Consider the following 23,369-nt stretch of genomic DNA (forward strand, 5'->3'; position numbering starts at 1 on the left):
CCAATTAAAAAAAAAAAAGTTTTTGAAATCTGGGAGTTGACTGGGGCCCATCGAACCAAGCAGTAAAAAACCTGGTAAGATCTTGGTTTAAAAAGGTAGCTCTACATTCTCTTGGAAGCCTTGGGAGGCCAGCTGGAGAGACCCGTGGGGTCTCCACTGCCCGACTGGAGGCGGCGGCTCGTGGCAGCGGGGAAGGGGGGCGGGGGGCTGGTGGTGGCCCGGAGGACGGGGCGGGAAGCAGGGGCACGATGCAGGAAGCAGCGACACGCGGGACATGGCAGGTTGCCCTCCAGCGCTGTGGGCCTGGGCTCAGAGGGCAGTGGGTGTGGGGGGGACCCCCATGGGTACATCTGCCAGGCGGGCGCCGGGGCCTCGGCCCCACCGTGAGAGGCTGGGCCCGCGGTCAGGCCTTGTGACCGCCACCGCCCGGTGGCTCCTTGTGGCCGGCTGAGTAGTCCGAGGCGGGCTCGAGCCCCAGCATCTGCCGCTGCACCAGCTTGGCGTAGAGGCCGCCCTGGGCCAGAAGCTGCTGGTGCGTGCCCTGCTGCACCACGCGGCCCTTGTCCAGCACCACGATGAGGTGCGCCCGCTCCACCGTGCTCAGGCGGTGCGCGATGATGAGCACTGTGTGCTTCTGCAGGTTGCCGTGGATGGCCTGCTGGATCTGGGGAGACACGAGGGGGCGGCTCGTGCGGGCGCTGCCCCCAGCCACCCACAACCGCGCCTGGGCCTGGCTCGGCTCCCACACCCACCACATCACAGCGATGCCTTCACCTCTCCGAGCCTCAGTTCCTCATTCAGGGCTCGCACACGGCAGGCTTCCTGGGGCTTCATTCACAGGGGACGGAGCTCAGGGCCCGGGACGGGGGAGGTGCGTGGCGAGTGACAGGTGAACCCCAACCCCCTAACCTGGTCACCTCTGCTCTTCCTGCTCCTTCCGCTCGCGAACTGCCTTGCCTCATGGTCTCACCGTCAGCCCCAAAGCTCAAGCCGGCGAGGCCACAGCCCTCAATTCCTCATCCTTCGCTCATTGTCCAAATCCAACTCATGCGCGAATCCTGCAGGTGCATCTCTGCCCAGTTCATCTAGTTCTTTCCATTCTCCTACCACTACCCCTGTTACTTCTCATCCGAATGCCTGCAACCTGCCCGCCCCACCCCCTCCCACTGCCGGCGTGGATTTAACACTTCCATCAGTTCTTGTTGAATTCCTGCTTTGAGCCCCCCAACAGCTTCGTGTCCCAAACAAGAATAAAATCCAGACTCCACCTGACATTCTGCACTTGTCATAGACAAGAGTGCACAACACAAAGAGTGACCCCTAATGTAAACCAGGGACTTCAGTTAGTGCATTAAAACTGGCTCATCAATTGTAACAGATGCACCACGGCAAGATGTTAATAACAAGAGAAACTGTGGGGTGAAAGGGAGATATATGGGAACTCTCTGCACTTTTTGCTCAATTTTCTTTAAACCTGAAACTTTTCTTCAAAAAAAAAAAAAAATTCCAAACTCTATAACTAGGGCGTGAGGAGGCTGTGTCTATGACTCTGTCCTCATCTTACCTTGTCAGACTCCCACCAGCCTCACACGCTGACCTTTGGGCTTGTCTGTGAATTTGCTCTGGGCCTTTGCACCTGCTGCCCTCTCCTCCTTGGATGCTCAGCTGGCTCCTCTCCTCTTGGGTCTCAGCTCAAATGGCACCTGAAGACCCCGCTTCCATCGGGGAGACGGGCACACTCCAGCAGGGCTCCAGCAGTGTAAGGCCGTGTCTCGGAGATGACCCAGCCCCCCTAAATGCTCAGCGCTGCCAGGAGAATTGACTGTTCTAGCCAACACTTGACGGTAGGCCCCTGACCTCCCTTTCTTAGAGCATTTAATAAAAAGGGCTTATAATTGTAAATCCTTTTTCTGTCCCTTCGATATATATATATATATGTGAATCTCCTACAAGTCAAGAGCGTCTTTCTCAAGGACCTGAAGGCCATTTTTGAAATATAATCATCAGGGAGGGCAGGCCTGGGTCTCAAGGCTCTACGGGAGGACAGAATTCCGGCCCACGGCTGGCAGCCAGCAGACACCGCTCCTAATCACATCCACACTGACCAACCACCGGCTTTCCCGTGAGCCCACTCCCTATGCCTTCATTCTCCTTTAACGCCTGTCACCACTGTCCCCTCTGCACAAAGCAGAAGGCAGTCCCGCTCTTTCCCCTACTGTCACTCGCTACTGAATAAAATCTGTTTTTCCAGCGTCAGTGTCTGGCTGTGTTTCTCTCTGACAGGGGTGATCTGTCTCAATCTCTCTCTCAAATGACGGTTTCATTTTCTACGTGCCGTAGGCCACAGGTTGAACTCAGGCTTGTCTCCTTGTTTGTGACGTGTCTCCCCCTGGACTGGAAATGCTGCAGGGTCAGGCCTTTGTCTGGTCAGCCCGCACTGCAGCCTGGTGGCCGGGACGAGCTCAGTGAATACCTGTGTAGTCAATGATTCGACCCACGGAGGGGCCAAGGTAGCTAGTCAGTGACAAATACACCATTGGACGCTCTTTACCTTGGAAAGGGGGCTCAGGGAGCAGACAACCCTGACTCCCATGATGAGCTGAGGGCAGGGCCTCGACTCCAAACCCACATCACATGGTTTCAGCTCTGCCAAGAGCCGGCTGGCTAGACCTTCCGCCCTGGGTCCCCTCTCCCCTGGCTCCCCGCCTTCAGCCCTGAACACCGCAGTCTGGAAGCTGATGGCCTGGGAGAGCCCCCATGATGTCTCCAAGCCCTTCCTGGCACCTGCCCCGTACTCTGGTGTCACCCCACCAGCCCGCAACTCACCAGGTACTCGCTCTCTGCGTCCAGAGCGCTGGTGGCTTCGTCCAAGATGAGGACGGGTGGGTTCCGCACCAGAGCCCGAGCCATGGCCACCCGCTGCTTCTGGCCGCCCGACAGCTGGGCACCCTTCTCCCCAGTCTCTGCACGACAAAGGGGCCGGGGCAAGAGAGTGGAGGGTGAGGCTGGGGCAGCCTTAGGGTAGAGAGAGAAGACCCCCTCCTCTTCCTTTCCCTGTTGCTGCAGGAGCTATGCTCTCTAGGAAAAGGTGTGGTTCAAAGGGCCACTGGCTGGGACAACCAACAGCTCCCAAACTCATAAAAGGATGCTCTCCTTCCCTGTTCATGCAAATCAATAACTACATTCAATTGGTACTAAGATACCACTTTTTACCTATTCATTTGGCAAAAATCCCAATGTCTGATAATACACCGTCCTGGCGTGGCTGTGGGGAGACAGGCGCTCCCCGACCTTCCGGGGGCAAGCACATGGGGCGGTGATCCCTCCGGCTGCAGGGCACCTACCTCTGTGTCTATCATTTTGTGCTGTGCAAGTCTATGGGTCACAAGTGCACAACCCTAGCACCAGCATCCCCACCTCTGTGACTTGTCCCCACAACTGACCTTCCGACCTACATTGGCAAAGGCATGTGTCGTGCACGACTCACATTACTAATACTGCAACTCAAAACAAGAGATCTACTCAAGCGTCCATCAGCAGGAAACTGAATGAATGACTTAAACAAATGATCATAAAGCCCGTTACCCTGGAATACTATGCAACTGTTTAAGAAAAGGATCAAGGGAGCTCTTTAAGTGACAATGTGGAATGGTCACTAAGATACTGTGTTAGGTTAAAAAAAATAAAAAAGCTAGGTGCAGAATAGAAGGTGCTGTTTTTTTTCTGTAAAAGGTCAGGAGGAAATAAAAATATACATTCCTATTTGCATGAAGAAGCTCCCAAAGGACATGTAAGAAGCTAACAAAAGAAGTTTTGGTGGGCCAGGAGGAAACAGGGGTAGAGAAAGGGATGGAGTAAAACCCCTCATTGTATATCATTTCACATGTATTTTTAGTTTTGAACCATGCGAACAGCCCCTTCACAAGAGTTAAAATTTTAAAGTCTGTTAAATATAACAAAATATATAACATAAATCAGTATATTGTTAAATTTATTATATTATTGAGTTATTAATATAAAATTAAGCAACTATAATTAACCTGATATATATATATATATATATATATATAATTTAAGAATAATAATGTTTTGGGGTGCCTGGGTGGCTCAGTCAGTTAAGCGACCAACTCTTGATTTTGGCTCAAGTCACCATCTCAGGGTCGTGGGATCGAGCCCCTTGTTGGCCTCTGCACTGGGCTTGCTGGGTGGAACCTGCTTAAGATTCTCTCTCTCTCTGGGGCGCCTGGGTGGCTCAGTCGGTTAAGCGTCTGCCTTCAGCTCAGATCATGATCCCAGGGTCCTGGGATCGAGCCCCGCATCGGGCTCCCTGCTCAGCGGGGAGCCTGTTTCTTCCTCTCCCTCTGCCCCTCTCCCCTACGCTCGTGCCTTCTCTCTCTAAAAAAAAATAACAGATAATAATAATGTTTTAAAACTAAATAGAGGTGTTTGGTTACCTAGTACTGTAAAGGTACTAAATGTCAAGTGAGTTTCACCTGAAATAGTAAAGAGCGGCTGGCAGAGAGTTATGCTTCTCTCGGAGGGTCCCATCCCCGAGGGCGGACCTTCGGGCGGGGTGGAGGTGCCGCTCCCGGGCCGTGTACCTGTGTTGTAGCCGTCCTGGAGCTCCATGATGAAGCCGTGGGCGTTCGCCTTCTGTGCGGCCTCCACTACCATCTCGAAGGGCACGGTGGGCAGGCCGTAGGAGATGTTGTCTGTGATGGAGCGGGCAAAGAGCACCGGCTCCTGGCTCACCAGGGAGATCTGTGTGGGAGACAGGATGGGGCATGAGAGGCCGGGCACGCATCCGTCCAGCTGTCACCGGGAACCTCGCCAGCCCCAGGCCCGCCTGACGCCAGGGGTCTTGGGTCTGAAATCTGAGCAGGGCCTGCGCTGGGCTGCTATAACGTCAGCTGCCTCTCTCCTTCAAAAACAACAGAGTCCACTTTCTGCACAAGCCCTCAGCTTCCCCTGACCAAAAATCTGGGGCCAGCTAAGCTGGCCGCTCTGGGCTAAGCCAAGTTCCCTGACCTTGAAGAGAGCTTGCTGTCTGCCCCTGTCCTGGGGCGGCAGCGGGAGCGGGGCGGGGGCGGGGAGAGAGAGAAAGAGAATGTAGAATGTGAGTCAGTCTGTCCACACCAGAAGACAAGAGGCCACAGCAGCCCCCAGGCCATAAGGGCCTCCCTGGTGTCCCCTCCCTCCAGAGAGAATAACTTACTTTTTAAAAAAGATTTTATTCATTTATTTGACAAAGAGACAGAGCAAGAGAGGGAACACAAGCAGGGGGAGTGGGAGAGGGAGAAGCAGGCTTCCCGCTGAGCGGGGAGCCCGATGCGGGGCTCGATCCCAGGACCCTGGGATCATGGCCTGAGCCGAAGGCAGACGCTTAATGACTGAGCCACCCAGGCGCCCCCAGAGAGAATAATTTAAAGAAGCTTGTCCCATGATCCCAGTTTTAGGAATGTAGCCTACAAAAATATTATGGAGAATATCACTGCAACATTGTAAATAGAAAAAAAATCAGTTTCATAAATTGGGGCTTGACTAATAATCAGAGTGTATCCACTAAATCAAATATGCACACACGCACACACACACACACACACAAAGACCATGATTCTGTTTTTGTTAAAAAAAACTTATATATGTAGGGGTGCCTGGGTGGCTCAGTCGTTTAAGCGTCTCGCTCTTGATTTTGGCTCAGGTCATGATCTCAGGGTCATAAGATCGAGCCCCGCGTCAGCCTCTGTGCTGGGCGTGGAGCCTGCTTGGGATTCTCTCCCTCTATCTCTCTCTCTTTAAAAAAAACAAAAAAGCAAAAAACTTATATATGTACCTTCACTTATCAATATATTTATATAAAGATAGGAAACAGGTTGGAAAGGATATTTACTAAATTGCTAACACCAGTTAACCTCCATGGAGTGGAATTTAAAAGGTGAGATGGAGGGGAGCTCTCTCGTCGTAATTACAAAATTCTCTGAATATATGGGAATGTGGTTAGATTGTTGCATTTTACTGTTTGGGGCTTATGAAAATTAAAACTTTTAATTTGAACTAAAGAGAAGGTAGTCACAAAAGAGGAAATCCAAGTACTGAACCGTATGTTAAAGTACTTGATATGTTTGGTCATCAGGAAAACGCAGAAGACCTCTGTGAACTACCTCTACGTATGCACTCAGTAGCTGGCAAAAGATCAGCACTGAGAATATTAACTGTCTAAGAATATTACATGTCTGAGCATATTAGCTATTGCAAAGCCTGAATAGCTCTGCCTAAAGGCCATTTCCAGAACTCTGCTGGGCAGCAGCGTTGTCATCACATACCTGGGGTCACTGCTCAGCCATCTATACCTGGTTATATGCAGATGTGTAGGCATATATCACAATGTGTGGCCTCTGCCACCATCTAGAACTTGGCTAGGAGTTCTGGAATCTCTGTGCCAACCCTCAGGCTCTCCTGTAATTTAACGTATGTTGATGATGGAAATGGTGCCTTCTTGATAGTTGGTTTTTCTTGTTATATGTACAACCTGAACAACCATCCAGGGCATCCCTGTTCTTTTTTTTTTTAATATTTTAAAGATTTTATTTATTTATTTGACAGAGAGAGACACAGCGAGAGAGGGAACACAAGCAGGGGGAGTTGGAGAGGGAGAAGCAGGCTTCCCACGGAGCAGGGAGCCGGATGTGGGACTTGATCCCAGGACCCTGGGATCATGACCTGAGCCAAAGGCAGTCGCTTAATGACTGAGCCATCCAGGTGCCCCCCAGGGCATCCCTGTTCTTATGCTAGCACAGGATCAGGTGTTGAGGATCCCTTCCTGAAATGATTACCAAAAACTGTATGGTCATGAATAAGCCTCTTTTGAGTACTAGAGACGACTTAAATGTGGAGCAACTGGAACTCTCACCCACTGCTAGCGGGAATGTAAAGTGGTACGACCACCCTAGTGACAGTAGCTACTAAAGTCCGGCATATATGTCCACTCTGGGAGAACATACGTACCCGTGTGCACCAGAAAACGTGGACAAAATTGTCTATGTCAGTACTGGTAATGGTAAAAACAGGAAACAACCCAAGTCTCCATCAAGAGCAGAATGCATAGATTGTGACATGTTTACACAGTAGATTATCACCCAGCAACGAAAATGAATGAACTACGACCACAGCCTCAACGTGGATGTCTCACAAATAAGGCTGAGTGGAAGAAGCAAGACCCATCTGAACACAAGCTCTGTGATTCCAGCCAGATAAAGTTCAAAACTAGGCAAAGCACAGCTCTGCTGTTCGGGGAGGCACAAAGCGATGGTAAAACTGAGGGAAAGAAAGAGAAGATCATAAAAGTCAGGGAGATGCAGCCTCTGGGGGGAAGAGAAGGGACACACGGGGTGGAGGAGTGCTGGAATGTTCTGTTTCTTGACCTGAGTGCTGGTGTGCAGGTGCAACTCTCTGAGCCTGTTTTTACCTATATCACTTCTCTGCACCTGTGTTATTGCTCGCGAGGGTGAAGGTTGGACAAAGTGCACAGGAGGACAACAGAGGCCCATTCACGTACCACGCGGTGCAGGTACTTGTGGTCATAGGCGCCGATGGGCTTCCCGTCCAGCAGCACGCAGCCCCCCTCCAGGGGGTAGAAGTTCTCCAGGATGTTGACGCAGGAACTCTTCCCACTGCCCGAGGGTCCCACAAGTGCGGTCACCTTTCCTGGGGACAGGCTGAAGGAGACATTCTGCAAGAAACAGGCGGACTCCGTGTGGGGCCACTGGCTCACATGCTCTGGCCTCGGACACTGGCGGGCACCCTTCCCAGCCCACCCATGCTCCCTTGCCATGGTTGGGCACTGCCAGTCCCTGGAATGCTCTCCTTTCTAGGATTTGGCAGGACTTGGATGCTCATTTCCACGGCCTGGGTGCCTCCTCTCCTTGTTCAGGACCCAGCTCCAATGTCCTCTCCTCTGAGAAGCCCTCCCTGACTGTTAACACCACCCCTATGAGCTACCCCTATCACACCACCCTGATTTACTGCCTTCCTAGCACTTAGTATCTGGAATGCTCTGTTAATGATCTGCCTTCCCTGACTCCAGCCAAACTCCATGAGGACAAGGACTCTGTGATCCTGGCTACACTGTGAGGGAAGGGATGATGTGGGCGGGCCTAGGGGACCCCTCTTACCTGTAGGACTTGGGTGTGGGGCCGAGTGCGGTAGGTGAAGGTCACGTTCTCAAAGTCCACCCGGCCCTCCAGGCGGTCAGGGGCCAAGTTCCCATCATGCACCATGGTTGGCTGCCGGTCAATGAACTCAAACACCTTCTCAGCGGCCCCCACTCCCTGCATCAGGCCGCTATAGACGGAGCCCACGGACTGTGGGAGGAGGAGACACAAGTTCTTGGCCCAGTGACACCCCAGTGCTGGGACCCCCACGGGGGCCAGAGAGATGAAGGGGGTGCAGAGAGAGCAGGGACACAGCAACCGTTCTGGGAGGGGTGCAGGACACTGCCGGGGCCCCCCAGTAGTAAAGCAGATAATAACAACACTGACAAAAGGAGCTAATCAGGGGCACCTGGGGGGGCTCAGTCCGTTGAGCGTCTGCCTTCGGCTCGGGTCGTGGTCCCGGGGGCCTGGGATCGAGCCCCGCGTAGGGCTCCCTGCTCAGCGGGAAGCCTGCTTCTCCCTCTCCCACTCCCCCTGCTTGTGTTCCCGCTCTCCCTGTCTCTCTCTCTGTCAAATAATAAATAAAATCTTAAAAAAAAGAAAGGGGGCGCCTGGGTGGCTCAGTCGTTAAGGGTCCTGGGAACTAGCCCCACATCGGGCTCCCTGCCTGGCAGGAAGCCTGCTTTTCTCTCTCCCCCTGCTTGTGTTCCCTCTCTCGCTGTGTCTCTCTCTGTCAAATAAATAAAATCTTTTAAAAAAATAATAAAAATAAAAATAAATTAGGAAGAGTCGGGGCGCCTGGGTGGCTCAGTCGTTAAGCGTCTGCCTTCGGCTCAGGTCATGATCCCAGGGTCCTGGAATCGAGCCCCACGTCAGGCTCCCTGCTCAGCGGGAAGCCTGCTTCTCCCTCTCCCACTCCCCCTGCTTGTGTTCCCTCTCTCGCCGTGTCTCTCTCTGTCAAATAAATAAATAAAATCTTTTAAAAAACCCCAACAACAATACTGAGCCATTCGTGGGAACACATTAGGAGCCCAGCGCCTCGTGGCCAGGACAGCTAAAGCTCACCACCATCCTGCCCGGTGGGTGTTACCACCCCCCAGCGGAGGAAACGGAAGGGCAGGGTAGTTAAACGAACCAGCCAGAATGTGGCAGAACAGGAATTCTGAACGGAATTCCTCTCTCGGCTGCCACAGCATTTTTAAATTTCGGTTTTAAAAACGGCCCTTGGGGCGCCTGGGTGGCTCAGTCGTTAAGCGTCTGCCTTCGGCTCAGGTCATGATCCCGGGGTCCTGTGATTGAACCCCATGTCGGGCTCCCTGCTCAGCGGGAAGCCTGCTTCTCCCTCTCCCACTCCCCCTGCTTGTGTTCCCTCTCTCGCTGTGTCTCTCTCTGTCAAATAAATAAATAAAATCTTAAAAAAAACCCCAAAAAACACGGCCCTTAATTCACGCTATCCATTCTCCTTGGGTAAAAACACATACAACATAAATGTGAGTGATAATGACGACTCATTTTGCTGAGCACTTTGCATATGTTATGGGGTAGGTTCTAGCATTATCTCGTTTTTTGCTGATGAGAAAACTGAGGCACAGAGAGCTCAAGTCTCTTCCCCCAGCTCACACAGCTGGGACGTGGCAGAGCCAGGCCTTGAACCTGGGCACAGCTGACTCCTGAGTTCAGGCCCTTGCATGCTATGACTGAGGGGCCTGGCTGGGGAATCCAGCGCAGCTAGGACTGTTATCATTAATATCAAGACATTATCACTGATGTTAAGATACGAGCACCATGGAGCAGTGCCCCTCACACCTCCTCTCACAGGTGGCCCCAGGAATCCACGTACCGTATACTCCCAGTCCTTCCTCTGTGCATTTACAAGCACATGCACATACATGATAAATAATTTTGAGATTTAAAAACCACACCACCGGAATTAGACTCTTCCCATTGTTTCGTGGCGCATCTCAGGGTCCCTTGCACGCTGGTACCCACAGATCTGCCTCATATCTGTAGCTGCTGCCTAGTTTCTATCGTGCAGATGTCCTGCTTCTGGAACATGGATGGGTCATGTTGGCCCAATCCCTGACCCCGGCACTGGACGACGCTTGGGCTTTACGCCATGTGAAGCAACGCTCCGCTGAGCGCGCACACACCTCTGCCCACTGGAGTGGGTGTCTCTGCGCCCTGGGTTCCCAGAGGCAGAACTGCGGCGTCAAATGACAGGCTGCTGTGGCTCTGGCCGATGCGGCGCGCTAACACCCCCTCCCCCCAGGCACACCCCCAGCTCTATCACTGGAGGACACAGAGGCCCATCGTAGTGCCAGGGAGTTAAGGCCCCCACTCGAAGCATCCTCAAGCAGCGGCGGAGGGCGGCTCGGGCAGGAACACCCCAGCTCCCTGCCTCAAAGTCAGACCCGTCTGGCTTTGAACCCGGTTCCCCTACCAACGTGGTGGGCAAGTCCCTTAACCTCTCTGAGCCTCAGAGAAATGGGAGGTAGCATAGTACTGAGACCCCTCACGGTGCTCTTTGGAGCATTTCCTGTAACATCCTTGTCCCTGTCACTCTGCTCAGTAAATGGAGCTGCGGTGGCCACTTGGTAATATTACTGTCATCGTTGGCATGATGTTCTCTCCCCCACCTACTTAGAAAGAAATACCCCATCCGTCAGACCCCGGAGTATTTCCCCCCTTTACATCCCTCTTCCCCAGCCCTCCAGGTCCCCCAGAACCCCTCCCCAAGCCAGCCCCTCACCTCCATACAGTCTCCCAGGACAAACTCGTAGATAATGAAGGAGATGAGGTTGCCGCTGGTCATCTGTCCCGAGATGACGAGGTGGCCCCCGTAGTAGAGGATACTGACCTGGACTACCAGCAGCGTGAGCTGGGGGCAGAGGGAAGGGCAGGGGGACCTGGGTCACAGGGGCCTTGGCTCAGAGCCTGGTACGCCCCCCATTCCCCGCCCCCCCCCCCAGGCTGCAGGGGGAGGTGCGAGCAGCTGGGGGCTGTGCTCGCCCGGCCACAGACTGAAACTCCAGCCAGGCAGGGATGTCCTCCCAAATGCTGGTGCCCGGCTGTCACTCATGCCCTCCCGCTCCCCGGCCCTGGACTTCTTCCCCGCAAAGGCCCCCAGCTGGAGGGGGCCGTGCGCCTGGCGGAGAACAAGGCTTTCTTTGTGAGGCCCCGGCACACACCCAAAAAGCCCCCAGTGCTCAGCCAGGCCAGGAGGGAGTTGTTAGTCCTCCTCCTCACTGGAAAGAGCATGGCTCGGGGAGGTTCAGTCCACTGGCTAAGGTCACACAGCAAGCCAGGCAGGGCAGGACGATGGGTCTGTTTCCTGTCCCCACCAGGCTCCATGAAGGAGGGGCTGTGTCCAGGGCACCCTGGCCTCCTACCGCCTCTCCCCACCCCAAGCCCCTGGCTGGGTTAGACCTAGATCGATGGTTAGACCACGGTGCCTTTGTGCCAGGGACAAAAGGCACCCACGCAGGTGGGCAGATTGCTGAGAGGCTTGGCTAGCTGAGCTGGGTTTCGGGCCCCTTCTCCTCTCTGGCTGGGTACTTTTGAGGGGTGGCCTGTCCTGTCCCCTGGTCCCCTGGTAGATCACCACTCCTTCTTCCCCCTAAACTCCAAACCCTTCTCACACCTACCCCAGCTATGCCCTGATGTGCCCACCTCCCAGACGTGGCCAACAGACAGCAACAGGCTCCAAGCGCTCCCCATTCTCCAGGAGGGGCTGTGATTCACCCACAGGGAGTGAGCTAGACACTCCAGTGGGGTGTGTGTGGTTGTGACATAGGGCCTGCCAGACAGTGGCCTAGGCTGGGTCCCGCTGGCCTCGGGGTGACTCCCTTCCGGGGCAAGGATGTTTCCCCAGCCACCCCGTGCCCAGGTGAGAGGAAAAGAGGAGGTGCCCATGAGGACATTCACTGGAAGGGTGAATTCTTTTCCAGAAAGATTTCTCCGCGGACAAGCAGAAAGGTGGGACAGAGTAAAGTCAAGTGCAACCAGCCTGACACTGACACGGAGGGACCAAGGCTCGCGTCCTGGTCAAGGAATCCCCCCATCTTTGCGTCCTGCCCCCCGACAGTCAGACCTGCCCGGGCCGGGGGCACATACCCCGCTGCCCCAGACGTAGTACGTGTAGGCTGCGGCCTCCTTCCTGTTCAGCTTATACACCTGCTGCAGCTTCCGCGAGTATACCCCCGCCTCCTCCTCCTCGTTGGCAAAGCTCCGCACCGTCTTCATGGCACTGATGGTCTCCTCGGCTGTGCTGCTGGCCCTTGCCAGGGCATTCTGGACCTCTTTGGAGAGCCTCTGTGGGCAGGAGCGGGGACAAGAAGGAAGAGACCCCAAAACAGACAGTCTCACCATCTAACGGCCCCTCGGCCTCTCCGGGTTTTCTACCCTCAGTTAGCGCCAGCTCTATGCACGGAGTCCAAGGACAAAAGGACAAGACCGAGCTCCCCGTTTTTTCCCATGGCTTTCTAGCTTCATTTGACAGACTCAGAGAATAGACTCTGGGTTCTTGGGGTGAGCTCCTGAGGTTCCAGCTCCTGAGGGATGGGGGACTGATCATGAAGTCATCTCCACTACTTAAAGGTGGTTGGTTATTCACAAACACAGTATTTGGTAATCCTCTCAGAAAAGGAGCCTCAACACCTGATCCTGTGCTGGTATAAGACAGGGATGCCCCGGATGGTTGTTTAGGTTGTACACTATGCAAGAAACACCAAGTATTAAGGGGGTGTCATTTATATTATCAAAATACATTAAATTATGGTAGAGCCTGAGGACTGGCACAGAGATTCCAGAACTCCTAGCCAAGTTCTAGATGGTGGTGGAGGGCTCTGAATCTGGCTGCACTGCGTGTGTATGACTGGGTATAGATGGCTGAGAAGTCGTCCCAAGTGGCGGACCACCAGGCTGCTGCCCACCAGCGTTCTGGAAATGGCCCCTGGGCAGAGCTTTTCAGGCCTTGCAATAGTTAACATGCTCAGATTCTCAAACCATCAAGGAAGGTTGCCAGGGAGGCCAGGCCAGGATCATGCATGGGCGCGTCCCATGACCTTCAAGTCTCGCTGAGGCCATCGGAAGCATGCAGCGTGTTCTGGCAACTCAGGTGGAGCCATTCTGTGTCCTGAGTCATGTCTGACCGTGGGCAGGGTGTGTGTGGCTTGTGGGGATGACTCAGTGGCTGTATTCAACACATTCAGGTACCAGCAGGAGACCTGGAGAGCTTCCTTGAGGCCCCGCCCAACCGATAGGGCCTGAGGTGTGCAGGGGGCTGATAGGGGAAGCTCCAGGGTTTCCTGCCCTGGAAGGGGCTGGCCGGAAGGCAGGAAGGGCGGGGTGGGGAGCAGAGGAAGGGAAATGGCTCCAACTTATGTATTTACTCTTTCTACTCAGGGAGGAAAACAGAGGCCCGTGGCCCAGAATCACGGGGAAGAGGGTCCTCCTGGGTGGTGGGCTCTGCCAGAAGGCACCACAATGGTTGTGGGGAATGGATGCATTTTGGGGCTGGCCTCGGGCCACGGCCACCAAAGGTTCTAAGTGAGCCGGTCTCTCCTGCTCAGGGGGACCCCTGTCCCCTCAGGCCTGGTCACTGGGGAAGGAGCCGCCTGCACCGGTCTAAACCCAGCCTCAGTCACTTACGGCTCAGGAGCACCCACCAAGGTGGGGAGCAGGAGGAGGGTGAGGCTGGGGTCTAGCTCGTCAGGCCAGCCCTCCCAGCAGGGGCAGCGCCCAGGAGTGGCCATAGGGGACCGCAGCCTGCCCACAGCTGCATCGTGGGCGAGGGCCTCGCTCCTGGGGCCTGAGCCACCCCCACATCAACACTCTACAGAAAGAGAGCAAACTCTGCACTCAGTGTAAACCAGAGTTCTTGCAAAGGCCTGACCCTCGTCACCTCCCTGCCCTCATTCCCTCTCACGTCCCCTCACCCCCGCTCTGGCACCACCGGCCTCCCTGAGGCTCCTCAAACACACCGGGCACATTTCCACCTCAAGGCCTGTGCACTGGTTCTGCCTTCCGCTTGGAATGTGCTTCCCAGAGATTTCCACCTCCTGGCTCAACTGTCACCTTCTCAGAAGGACTGATCTAAAGTGGCAGCCACCCGCCATGCTCCCCATCTCTCTCTCTCACTTTATTTTCCTCCTGAGCACTCACCACCTCTCATCATACTCTATACTGGTGCTATTATCACTGTTACCTATCGTCTGCCTCTTCCACTAGAACATGAGCCCCTTGAGGGCAGAAGCTTTTCGGTTTCACTGATGGATCCTGGTGCCTGGAAATAGGAGGTGCTTCATAAGGATCCCCTGAATGACCCAGTGCACAGGTGGATGGGGGGCGCCCCCGAGCGCCTGGTGAGGCTCCTCCCTCCCTCCGGAGCGCTGCGCAGACCCCAGCAGGGACCCAGCGGGGCCTACCTTGTAGTACTTGCCGTAGATGTCGGACACCATCATGATGATGGGGAAACCCATGAAGGTGACCAAGGACAGCTGCCATGAGAGGCTGAACATGAAGACCACCACACCCGTGACCTTGACCGTGTTCCGCAGGAAGATGTTGATGTTCTGGGAGACCAAGTCACTGACCATGGTGGTGTCCGAGGTGAGGCGGGAGATGAGGTCCCCTGGAACACAGGCGGTTCAGTTCCCACTGTGGCAATGGGGCCACTGGGGCGGGGGGGGCGGGCAGGAGACACGAAGGGGCTTCCGAGAGGCACCACGGAGCTCGGGCCTCCCCTCCCTTCTGGGTGGGGAGGGGAGAGAAGAGCAGACGCCCCTCGAGGGCTGCTCTGAGCCCAGCCCTCGTCACTAGCATCTCGTGACGTCACATCCCACCGTACGCGGGAAGCAGCTGAGGCCCAGAGAGGGAAGCTGGTCCCACACGGCCCGTCCCTGACTGCGCCGGAACCAAAGCCATCTCTCCTCCCTGTCACTGGCAGAGGGGATAACTCCCCTCTTCCCTCAGAGAGAAACAATCATCTGGGCTGTGGGGAGGAGAAACTTTCAGCACTTGGCCGGGCTAAGAGTTTCACGACTCCCCCACGGTAGCTCCTACTATTGTTCCCATTTTCGAGAGGAGAAAACAGAGGCTCAGAGGGGCTAAGTTAGCGAATGGTGGAACCAGGGCTGGGCCCCAGGCCGGTCTGTCTCAGAGCTGGGATCTTGGCCTGACACTGTACGGCCCTGGACCCCACGCCTCACACCCCCTTGGAGTTGAGCCTCTCAGGCCACAGGCTTGGATAGTCCTGGCCTTTGTGGTTCCCAAACAGCAGTGGAAAGCAAGGCCTTGGCTCCTGCAGGAATCTCAGCTGGCCTGGCCAGGGTCCTCCTACAGTGTCCACAGCTCATACCAAAACCTCAGCCAGCAGGCCAGCTTCCCGGCCTCAGGCAGGGCCTCCTGGGGCGTTTCTATCCTGAACAGGATAGCAGGAAAAGCCAGCCATTGAATCCCCTGACGTGAGACAAGCCCCACCCTGGCTGCCCGCCCCCCCCCCCCCCCCTGGGCCCCCCCCCCGAGGTCACCCCAGGCCGCAGGAGGACCAACCTGTGCGATTCTCGTCAAAGAAGCTCATCTCCTGGGACACCAGTGAGCGGAAGAGACGGTTTCGAAGGCGAATGTTCAGTCTGGCAAATATGAGGGTAAAAATGCCGCCCCGAATACCTGCGGCAAATGAGCTAATTGCAGATAAGAGATGTTATATATAGCACAACGTCCTTGCGACAACCAACAGCCATAACCCGGCTGCCCCCTCCCACGGCTGGCAGGTGTGGGCCCCTCACAGGGCAGACACAAGGAGGGACCTAAGCTCGAGCCCCTTTCCAGGGCTGGCACCACCTCGCAGTCTCCCTTGTTCCCCAACTGGAGTCCCCAAGATGAGAGCAGAGAGGGGTTGTGTTTACCAGGGACGAGGGACCCAGTGCTGCCAGCCAGACCCCTCTTCCTTCCAGAACAGCAGGCTGTCCCTGGTTTCCCATTTGGAGAGTAGCCAGGGAAGGTAAAAGGGGAACCCTGAGGCCTGAAGCCAATTTTTGGGACAAGAGGGTATGACTTGAGGGCAGGGCTCAATCGAATGGATACGGGTTCTAAGCCAGTTTGGTTGTTGGTTACCACGATGACCGGCTGAGTGACAGGCTCACCAGGGGCATCTCCCGGGCCTCCCTGACCTCCCTCCCCTGCTGCAGGCCTGGAGGAGGGGGGCGTAGGGGTGGGAGCCGGCTACCTGCCGATGGCCAGCAAGCACATGACAATGACCGCCGTGCTGAACTGCTCCATGCTCTTCTGGATGACGATGCCGTCAATGGCCCGGCCGGTGTAGTAGGGAAGGAAGGTCTCTCCTGCCAGGAGACAAGGTGGGCTCAGGGGGCATCTGCAGCCGGGGGGAGCCCGTATCGGGCCTCCTGAGCCTCCGGAAGCCTGCACACCACATGTCCCACTCACTCCTCTGATGGAGTTTTCTCTCCTGGCAAACTTCTGCTTCTCACCATGGTGGGAGGCGGGGTGGGGGCCCATACTGCTTCAGGCCCCCTCTTTTCAGAGACCAGGAACACAGGAAACATGGGTTATTCAATCTATACAGACTGGGGCGGTCTTGTTAATAACAGGCACCAGGCCTGAGCATAAGAAGCCACGGGACTGGGGTGCCTGGGTGGCTCAGTTGGTTAAGCGACTGCCTTCGGCTCAGGTCATGAGCCTGGAGTCCCAGGATCGAGTCCCGCATCGGGCTCCCTGCTCGGCAGAAGTCTGCTTCTCCCTCTAACCCTCCTCCCTCTCATGCTCTCTCTCTCTCTCATTCTCTCTCTCTCAAATAAATAAATAAAATCTTTAAAAAAAAAAAAAAAGAAGCCACGGGACTTCGTCCCCTCTGCAGGCTCTGCAGCTGGTCCTGTTATCACCCCATTTTACAGAAGAGGGCAATGAAGCTGGAAGGTGAGGTGACGCTCAACGGGCCACACGGCCAAAGTTCACTTCCTTCTCGCCAGCAGAGGGCTCAGAGTCCAAATTCTAGAACCTCAGAAGATGTGGATTTTCTGGTTCCAAGCAGTGCTGGAAATGGCCACCCAGCCCCTTTCGGTGAGGCGCTTTAGAGTTTGCCATGTGACTTCGTACCCGTTATACTACTGTATCTTCAGAACAATGCTGGGGGTGGGTGGTGGGGAGAGGGGGCAAGCGGGACGTCACCCCCATTTCACAGAGGTGAACAGGAGAGTCAGAGGCTGGGTGATTTGCCTGAGGTCACACAGCACAGGGCAGTTAAGGGGAAGGGCCAGAACTCAAACCCAAACTGGCCTCCCATTTGGGGGCGCTTTCCTATCCCTTCCCTCCCAATAACCCAGAAAGCTTGCTGTTATCTTGTGGGGATGATGGACAGGGAACTGAAGGTGGTCAGACCAGGCTGTGTCCTCACTGTCACTTGGCTCTTTCCACGGGCAGAACCTGGCATACAGTAGGCGCTCAGTAAGGGTCAGCAAATGAATCCTGGCCAACTGTGTGTGAGACAGTGAGGCCTTCTGTGGGGTTCTGCTGCCCTCTGCTGGTCTTGGCACAGGGACCACAAGGTGGCAGCCTCGAGGGCCTCAGTCCCCACGGTCCTCCGTTAGATGGGGTTTCTCACTGAGGACACTGTGGAGTCCACCTGAGTTGAAGTTCAGCCTCAATTTACCCGCAGCAAAGAAAAGGGCATCAGCGAGCTCCAAGAGCAGCTCAACTCCAGCAAACACTGATGACGATATTAAGCACAACAGACACTTACGGAGCCCTTCCCGGGTAACAGGCATTGGGCTAAGCATGTGCGCCAACTCTTGTTGAATCCGCGCAAGAATCACATGAAACTCTCCAATCCATTGGCATATCCTGGGGCTCCACCTTCAAAATATTGTTGACCTTTGAACAACGGGGGTTTGAACTGCGCAGGTCCACTTACACGTGGGTTTTTTCCATAAACGCAGTACTGGACTGCAAGTGTATTTTCCTTATGATTTTTCCTAGTAACCTCTTTCCCGTGGCTCACTTTATTGTAAGAATACAGTGTATAATACATAGAACATACAAAATATGCGCTAATCTCCTGTTTATGTGACCAGCAAGACTTCCAGTCAACAGTAGGCTATTCGTAGTTAAGCTCTTGGAGAGTCAAAAGTCATACATGCGTTTTCAACCATTCCCCGTGTTGTTCAAGGGTCAACAGTATCTCCAGAATCCAACCTCTTTCAATGCCCCTACTGCTCCCGCCTGGGTTCAAATCTCCAACCTCACTTGGACTTCCTCAGCCAACTCCTGGTTCTCCCTGCTGCCACCCTTGTCCCCATCAGTCTGTTCTCCACGCAGCACACAGTGGGGCCCTAGGAAACCCAAGTCAGACCTTGTCACTCCTCAGGCTTCCACCTCATTCAGGGTAAAAATCAAAGCCCTTACAGTGGCCAGTGGCGCCCTACATGACCAGGCACCTGCTACTGCCCCGAATTCATCTTCTACTCTTTCTGCCTACCCGCCCCCCCCCCCCACACACACACTGCTCCAGCTACACTGGCCTCTTTGCCTTTCCTTTCACAACCAGGCCCCTTCCTGCCTCAGGACCTTTGCACGGGCTGTTCCCTCTGCCTAGAGCATTGTTACTCTGGATATCTGCTCCCTCATCTTTTCCAAGTCTCCAATGCCCCCCAATAATCCCATAGGTGTGGCATCACCAGTCTTCCTGTTTTACAGATGAGGAAATCAAGGCTAAGGTACTTGCCCAAGGTTTTCTAGTTGGGTTGCTATGAAATCCATATAAAAGAATTTCAATGTGCTAGGAGATGCTCCACACTAAAACTAACCTTTTTTCACAATGGGCAGTTTTTCTTTTAGATCATGAGGTTTCAGAAAAAGCTGGCCCCACCTGGAAGCTTGCTGATTGAGAATAATTATCAGTAGTCATAGTCCCTAATTTGTGTGAAGTACTTACTTTTGCCGGCACCGCGCTCCAGCTCACCCAACTCACAAGAGCCCAACAAAACCCCACTGTTGGGATGAGAAGCTGAGGCTTGGCCAGGTTCTGTAACCTTGTCTCAGGTGATCAGTGCAGTTGGGGGCCTGATCTCGAGTCCAAGTCCTTAACCTCGACGCCATCCTGCAGGCTGCAGACTCTGCTCGGCTGTATTTTAGGACATCTGTATTCCCCGAGCACACAGCAGCTGACAACAGGGCCCCAGTGGTGGGGGGGGGAAACAAGGTCGTGGGTGACATCTGCTCACACAGATAGGATGGTCATGTGTTCATTCATTCTGTGAGCCTGCCTCTGTACCAGGTTGTGGGGGGACCTGGGGTGAGTCAGACCTGGCCCAAAGGGGGGGGGGCAGGACAGTGGACGCATGATTTTCATGTCACCAGTGTTACAACTGAGGTGCAGATAAAGGATCACAGTCAGTATAATTCAAGAGGGCTTCTTGGAGGAGGGGACATTGGGACCTTGAAACATGAGCAGGAGAAACTATCTGGTTAAATGGAAAGGGGTCATCCCAGTACTCATAGCCACTAAAATCTATTGGGAGTGTTCTAGGTGCCAGGAGCTATCTGCGGTGTCTTATTCATATTAACTTACTGAACCTCATAAGCCCCTATTGCGATAGGTACCGTTATTATGCCCATTTTACAGATGAGGAGACTGAGACCCTGAGAGGTTAAGTAACTTGCATAAAATCACACAGAGGTCAAGGGTTTGAGACTGAGAGGGCAGAGGGTCGATAGTGAGAGGAAAGGGGTCAGCTCTGGGGCTTGCCTGTCCTCTCTGAGAACACTCTGGCTTTGGGGCTGCTCCCAGATGCTGTCTGTTAAACGTGTAACAACTCAGAACTGCTAACATTTCTGTGTACTTACCGTATTGTACTAAGCTCCGGACCTGTCCTTCTCCTATCTGTTTTATTCAAGCTTTCCAACGTCATGAAACATGGGGGATGCTAACAATCCCCATTTCACAGAAGCAAGGCTCTGAAAGTTCCGATAACTTGCCTGTAAGCACACAGCCAGGTAAGCAGCAGGACTGCAATGCATGCCCAGGGCTTGTAGCCCCCGGAACCCATGGAATTTTGACCTTGAGATGTCACCTTCCCACCCACCTTGTCTGAGCAAGCACTTTCATACTGTTTGGGCCGGAACCACAGTAACAAATACACTTTATGTGACAAACCAGGACACACTTACATGTAGGCACACGTACCTAAAATAAGTTTCACCAAACAGTACTTACTCTTACCACAGACAACATAATTCTGATGGTCTCTAGTATATTCTGCTTCATCACAAAAAATGCTTTGTTTGACCCAGTGATCCCACTTCCAGGAATTTATCCTACAAATACACCAACATTTATATGAAATGTGTACGAAGTAGGTTATTTACTGTAAGAGAAAAGACTCGAAACAACTTGACGGGCCAACAAAAGGAGACCAACTAAATAATCTCTGGAATGGCCTCACAGTGGACTACTACGCAGCCAAATAAAAGAATGAGGTACTGATTGGAAATTTCTAAAATACGTCGTTAAGTGGTAAAAGCAAGACACGAAATAATGTGTGAGAGGTGGTGAGAGTAACAGGTTCATTTTTGCTTGTAGCTTCCAGAAGGAAACCCTGGAAGAATATACAAGAAAGGAAGAAAAGCAGTTTCCCACCCACTTGGAAGCTTCTGGAAAATTTTCCTGTAGTTAGCCCTCGGCAGGGAAATCAGGGTAGTCAGAGGCAGAATTAGGATTGAAACTCTCAATATTTGCCTCTTCACATCAATTTGATGTTTGAACCACGTGAATGAAATGTTAAAAGATTGAAGAGGGGGCGCCTGGGTGGCTCAGATGGTTGGGCGTCTGCCTTCGGCTCGGGTCATGGTCCCAGGGTCCTGGGATCGAGTCCCGCATCGGGCTCTCTGCTCCTTGGGAGCCTGCTTCTCCCTCTGCCTCTCTCTCTCTCTGTCTTTCATGAATAAATAAATAAAATCTTTAAAAAAAAAAAAAGATTGAAGAGGAAGGACGCGGTAGTTATATCTACCCCCCTAAGTTGCTTTCCGGGGTGCCTGCCAGGCCCCCTGGCTCCTCACTTACCCAGAGCCGCCACGATGAGGAAGAAGGAGGCCGCCACGAGGAAGGCCACGTCGGGCTTGGTGTAGGACAGCAGCTTTTGTAGCGTGGCCCCAGATGCCTGCTCACGAGGGGGCCGGTGCTCCCCCGGGAAGCCCTCGGCCCCAGCCCCCGGCTCGAGGGCCTTGGCGTCCGGCCGCACCGTGGACAGTAACCACCAGAGCACGAAGGAGGCGCTGAGCGAGATGTAAGTCCACACGAAGAGGGCCCAGAACCACGGGTCCCGGACCGGCTTGCGCACCTCGGAGAAGAGCAACAGCTTTACCATGGTGTAGATGCCCACGAAGAGGCACACGAGGGCGATGATGGTCCAGGAGGCCCGAAGCCGCCGGGGCCCCAGGGCGCTGTTCTTGGCCACGCCGATGGTGGCTCCGAGCAGAAGGCAGCTACGGTACAAGCAGGCTGCCCAGAGGTCCAGCACCGAGTCAAAGACGTTGAAGTGGCGGATGTCCTCCAGCAGGCTGCGGTCTAGGTGGCTGAGGATGTAGATGGCCGTGGTCATGCCGACGTCCGTGCTCATGAAGGCCAGGGTCACCACCACCGCCTTCCACAGCTGCATTCTGCTGGCTGGCGGTGGGCGAGTGCTGAAGAGCAGGCTCTAGCTCACGGGGGCAAGGCCATGGTCCGTGGGGGCGAGGCCAGACCTATCGGGGGCAACGGGGCAAGGGGCTCAGGTTTGCGACCTGTTGGCTGTGTGACTATGAGCAAGTGGCTTGAATCTCTGGGCCTTGGTCTCCTCGTCTGTCAGATGGCAATGTTGGGAGCACTGAATTCACAGGACTGGTGTGAGGATCCCATTCATTTAAAGAATGTTTCCTGAGTACCAATTGGTATTGGGTGGGCCAGACCCTGTTCTCTGTATTGGGATTTAACAACGAACAAACACAAAGATCCCTGATTTTGTGGAGATGACACACCCATGTCAGAGACAGACAAACACAATAAGTAAATGATATAGTATGTTAACAGCTAGGGGCTGATGGGGTGCCTGGGTGGCTCAGTCGGTTAAGCGTCTGCCTTTGGCTCAGGTCATGACCTCAGGGTCCTGGGATTGAGCCCCACATCGGGCTCCCTGCTCAGAGGAGAGCCTGCTTCTCCGTCTCCCCCTGCCCCTCCTCGTGCTCGTGCTCTCTCTTGAAATAAATAAAAATTTTAATTAAAAAAAAAAGAGCTAAGGGCTGTGGGGAAAAGAATGGGGAACAGGGAATAGGGGGCAATGGGGGGTGAGAGCAGTTGTAAATAGGGGGTCCAAGGAAGACCTTGCTGTGAAGGTCACCCTTGAGCGAGACTGCAAAGAGGTGAGGTAGTCCACCGCGTGGGTATCTGGGGGGAAAGCATCTGCGGGTAGAATAGACAGTGCCGCGGCCCTGGGGTAGGAGGGTGCCGACGTGCTTGAGGGATCCCCACGGGGTCAGGGAGGTGAGGGTGCCGGCATCTGGAGGACCTTATAGATGCAATCGAGATAAGCAAAGAGTGCAATAAATGGTCGCTGTTTTTACTACTAGTAACTAGTATGAGTACTAGTACGACTATTGCACTACTAATTTCTCTGAACCCGTTTCCTCATTTTTAAAACAGCATGAGGTTCAGTGCATGAACATCCGTTCTGGGCACTGTATACAGTGGGTGCATAATAAGTGTTTGTTTACTTCTCTCCTCCCCCAATCAGGCCTTAGACCAAGACTGGGGTGGGGGGGGGGTGGCCAAAGGCCCTAGAGCAACCCAGGGACTTTCACATCTGCCTGGAAGTTTCCAGAATATTTTCCTTCAGCCCAGGTTGCCCTTCATCCCCTGACCTAGGCCCTTTTGGCCTTCTGGAGCTTGATGTCTGCTTTGTTCAAAGCACCCCCCACACTGGGCCGCTTGGAACTGAGCCAGTGCCTAGGAGACCCCAGGAGCTGCAGGAATCCTGCAGGATGTGGGGGCCTGGTGGCAATGTTTGGAAGTGGGACCTATCCAGGGCAGGACGGGGACTGGGCTGGGGGTGTACCTCTGAGTGCTACCTCTTGACTGGGGTCCATCCCTTTTCTTCCTGGGGTCTTTGTCATCCCATCTGCAAAATGTGCAAAGTTCTAGAGTCCCTAAGTGGAAAGGAGAGGCATGGAACA

At 54.1% G+C, this 23,369-nt stretch overlaps 1 protein-coding gene across 4 annotated transcripts; it reads right to left on the reverse strand.

The window, feature by feature from the left end:
- Window positions 1-391: 391 nt before the first annotated feature.
- On the reverse strand, window positions 392-21,820 carry ABCB9 (ATP binding cassette subfamily B member 9). Of its 4 annotated transcripts, none has more exons than XM_044921079.1 (11): window positions 21,226-21,820; window positions 16,378-16,492; window positions 15,702-15,832; window positions 14,576-14,781; window positions 12,264-12,461; window positions 10,900-11,028; window positions 8,172-8,360; window positions 7,556-7,729; window positions 4,602-4,761; window positions 2,829-2,963; window positions 392-675 (listed from the first exon to the last, which is right to left on the reverse strand). In XM_044921079.1, exons 1-11 carry the CDS (start codon window positions 21,818-21,820, stop codon window positions 404-406), a joined length of 2,304 nt encoding a protein of 767 aa, XP_044777014.1. In that variant the 3' UTR covers window positions 392-403. The 4 variants fall into 4 exon arrangements, with proteins under 4 accessions (XP_044777014.1, XP_021554288.1, XP_044777015.1 ...); XM_021698613.1 differs by having other exon boundaries at window positions 392-664; window positions 2,827-2,963; XM_044921080.1 differs by lacking the exon at window positions 10,900-11,028 and having other exon boundaries at window positions 392-664; window positions 2,827-2,963.
- Between the last annotated feature and the right edge of the window lie 1,549 nt (window positions 21,821-23,369).

This window comes from Neomonachus schauinslandi, chromosome 14, assembly GCF_002201575.2.
Source record: "Neomonachus schauinslandi chromosome 14, ASM220157v2, whole genome shotgun sequence".
NCBI lineage: Eukaryota > Metazoa > Chordata > Mammalia > Carnivora > Phocidae > Neomonachus > Neomonachus schauinslandi.

What these genes read in the sequence shown, in the direction of transcription:
- ABCB9 (XM_044921079.1), bottom strand. Translation starts at nt 21,820, where the DNA reads ATGCAGCTGTGGAAGGCGGTGGTGGTGACCCTGGCCTTCATGAGCACG. An exon ending in CCTCATCGTGGCGGCTCTGG is followed by an intron (nt 16,493 to 21,225) that starts GTAAGTGAGGAG and finishes GTCTCCTGGCAG; the next exon opens with GAGAGACCTTCCTTCCCTAC. An exon ending in GGACGCAGAGAGCGAGTACC is followed by an intron (nt 676 to 2,828) that starts TGGTGAGTTGCG and finishes GCCGCCCCCTCG; the next exon opens with TGTCTCCCCAGATCCAGCAG.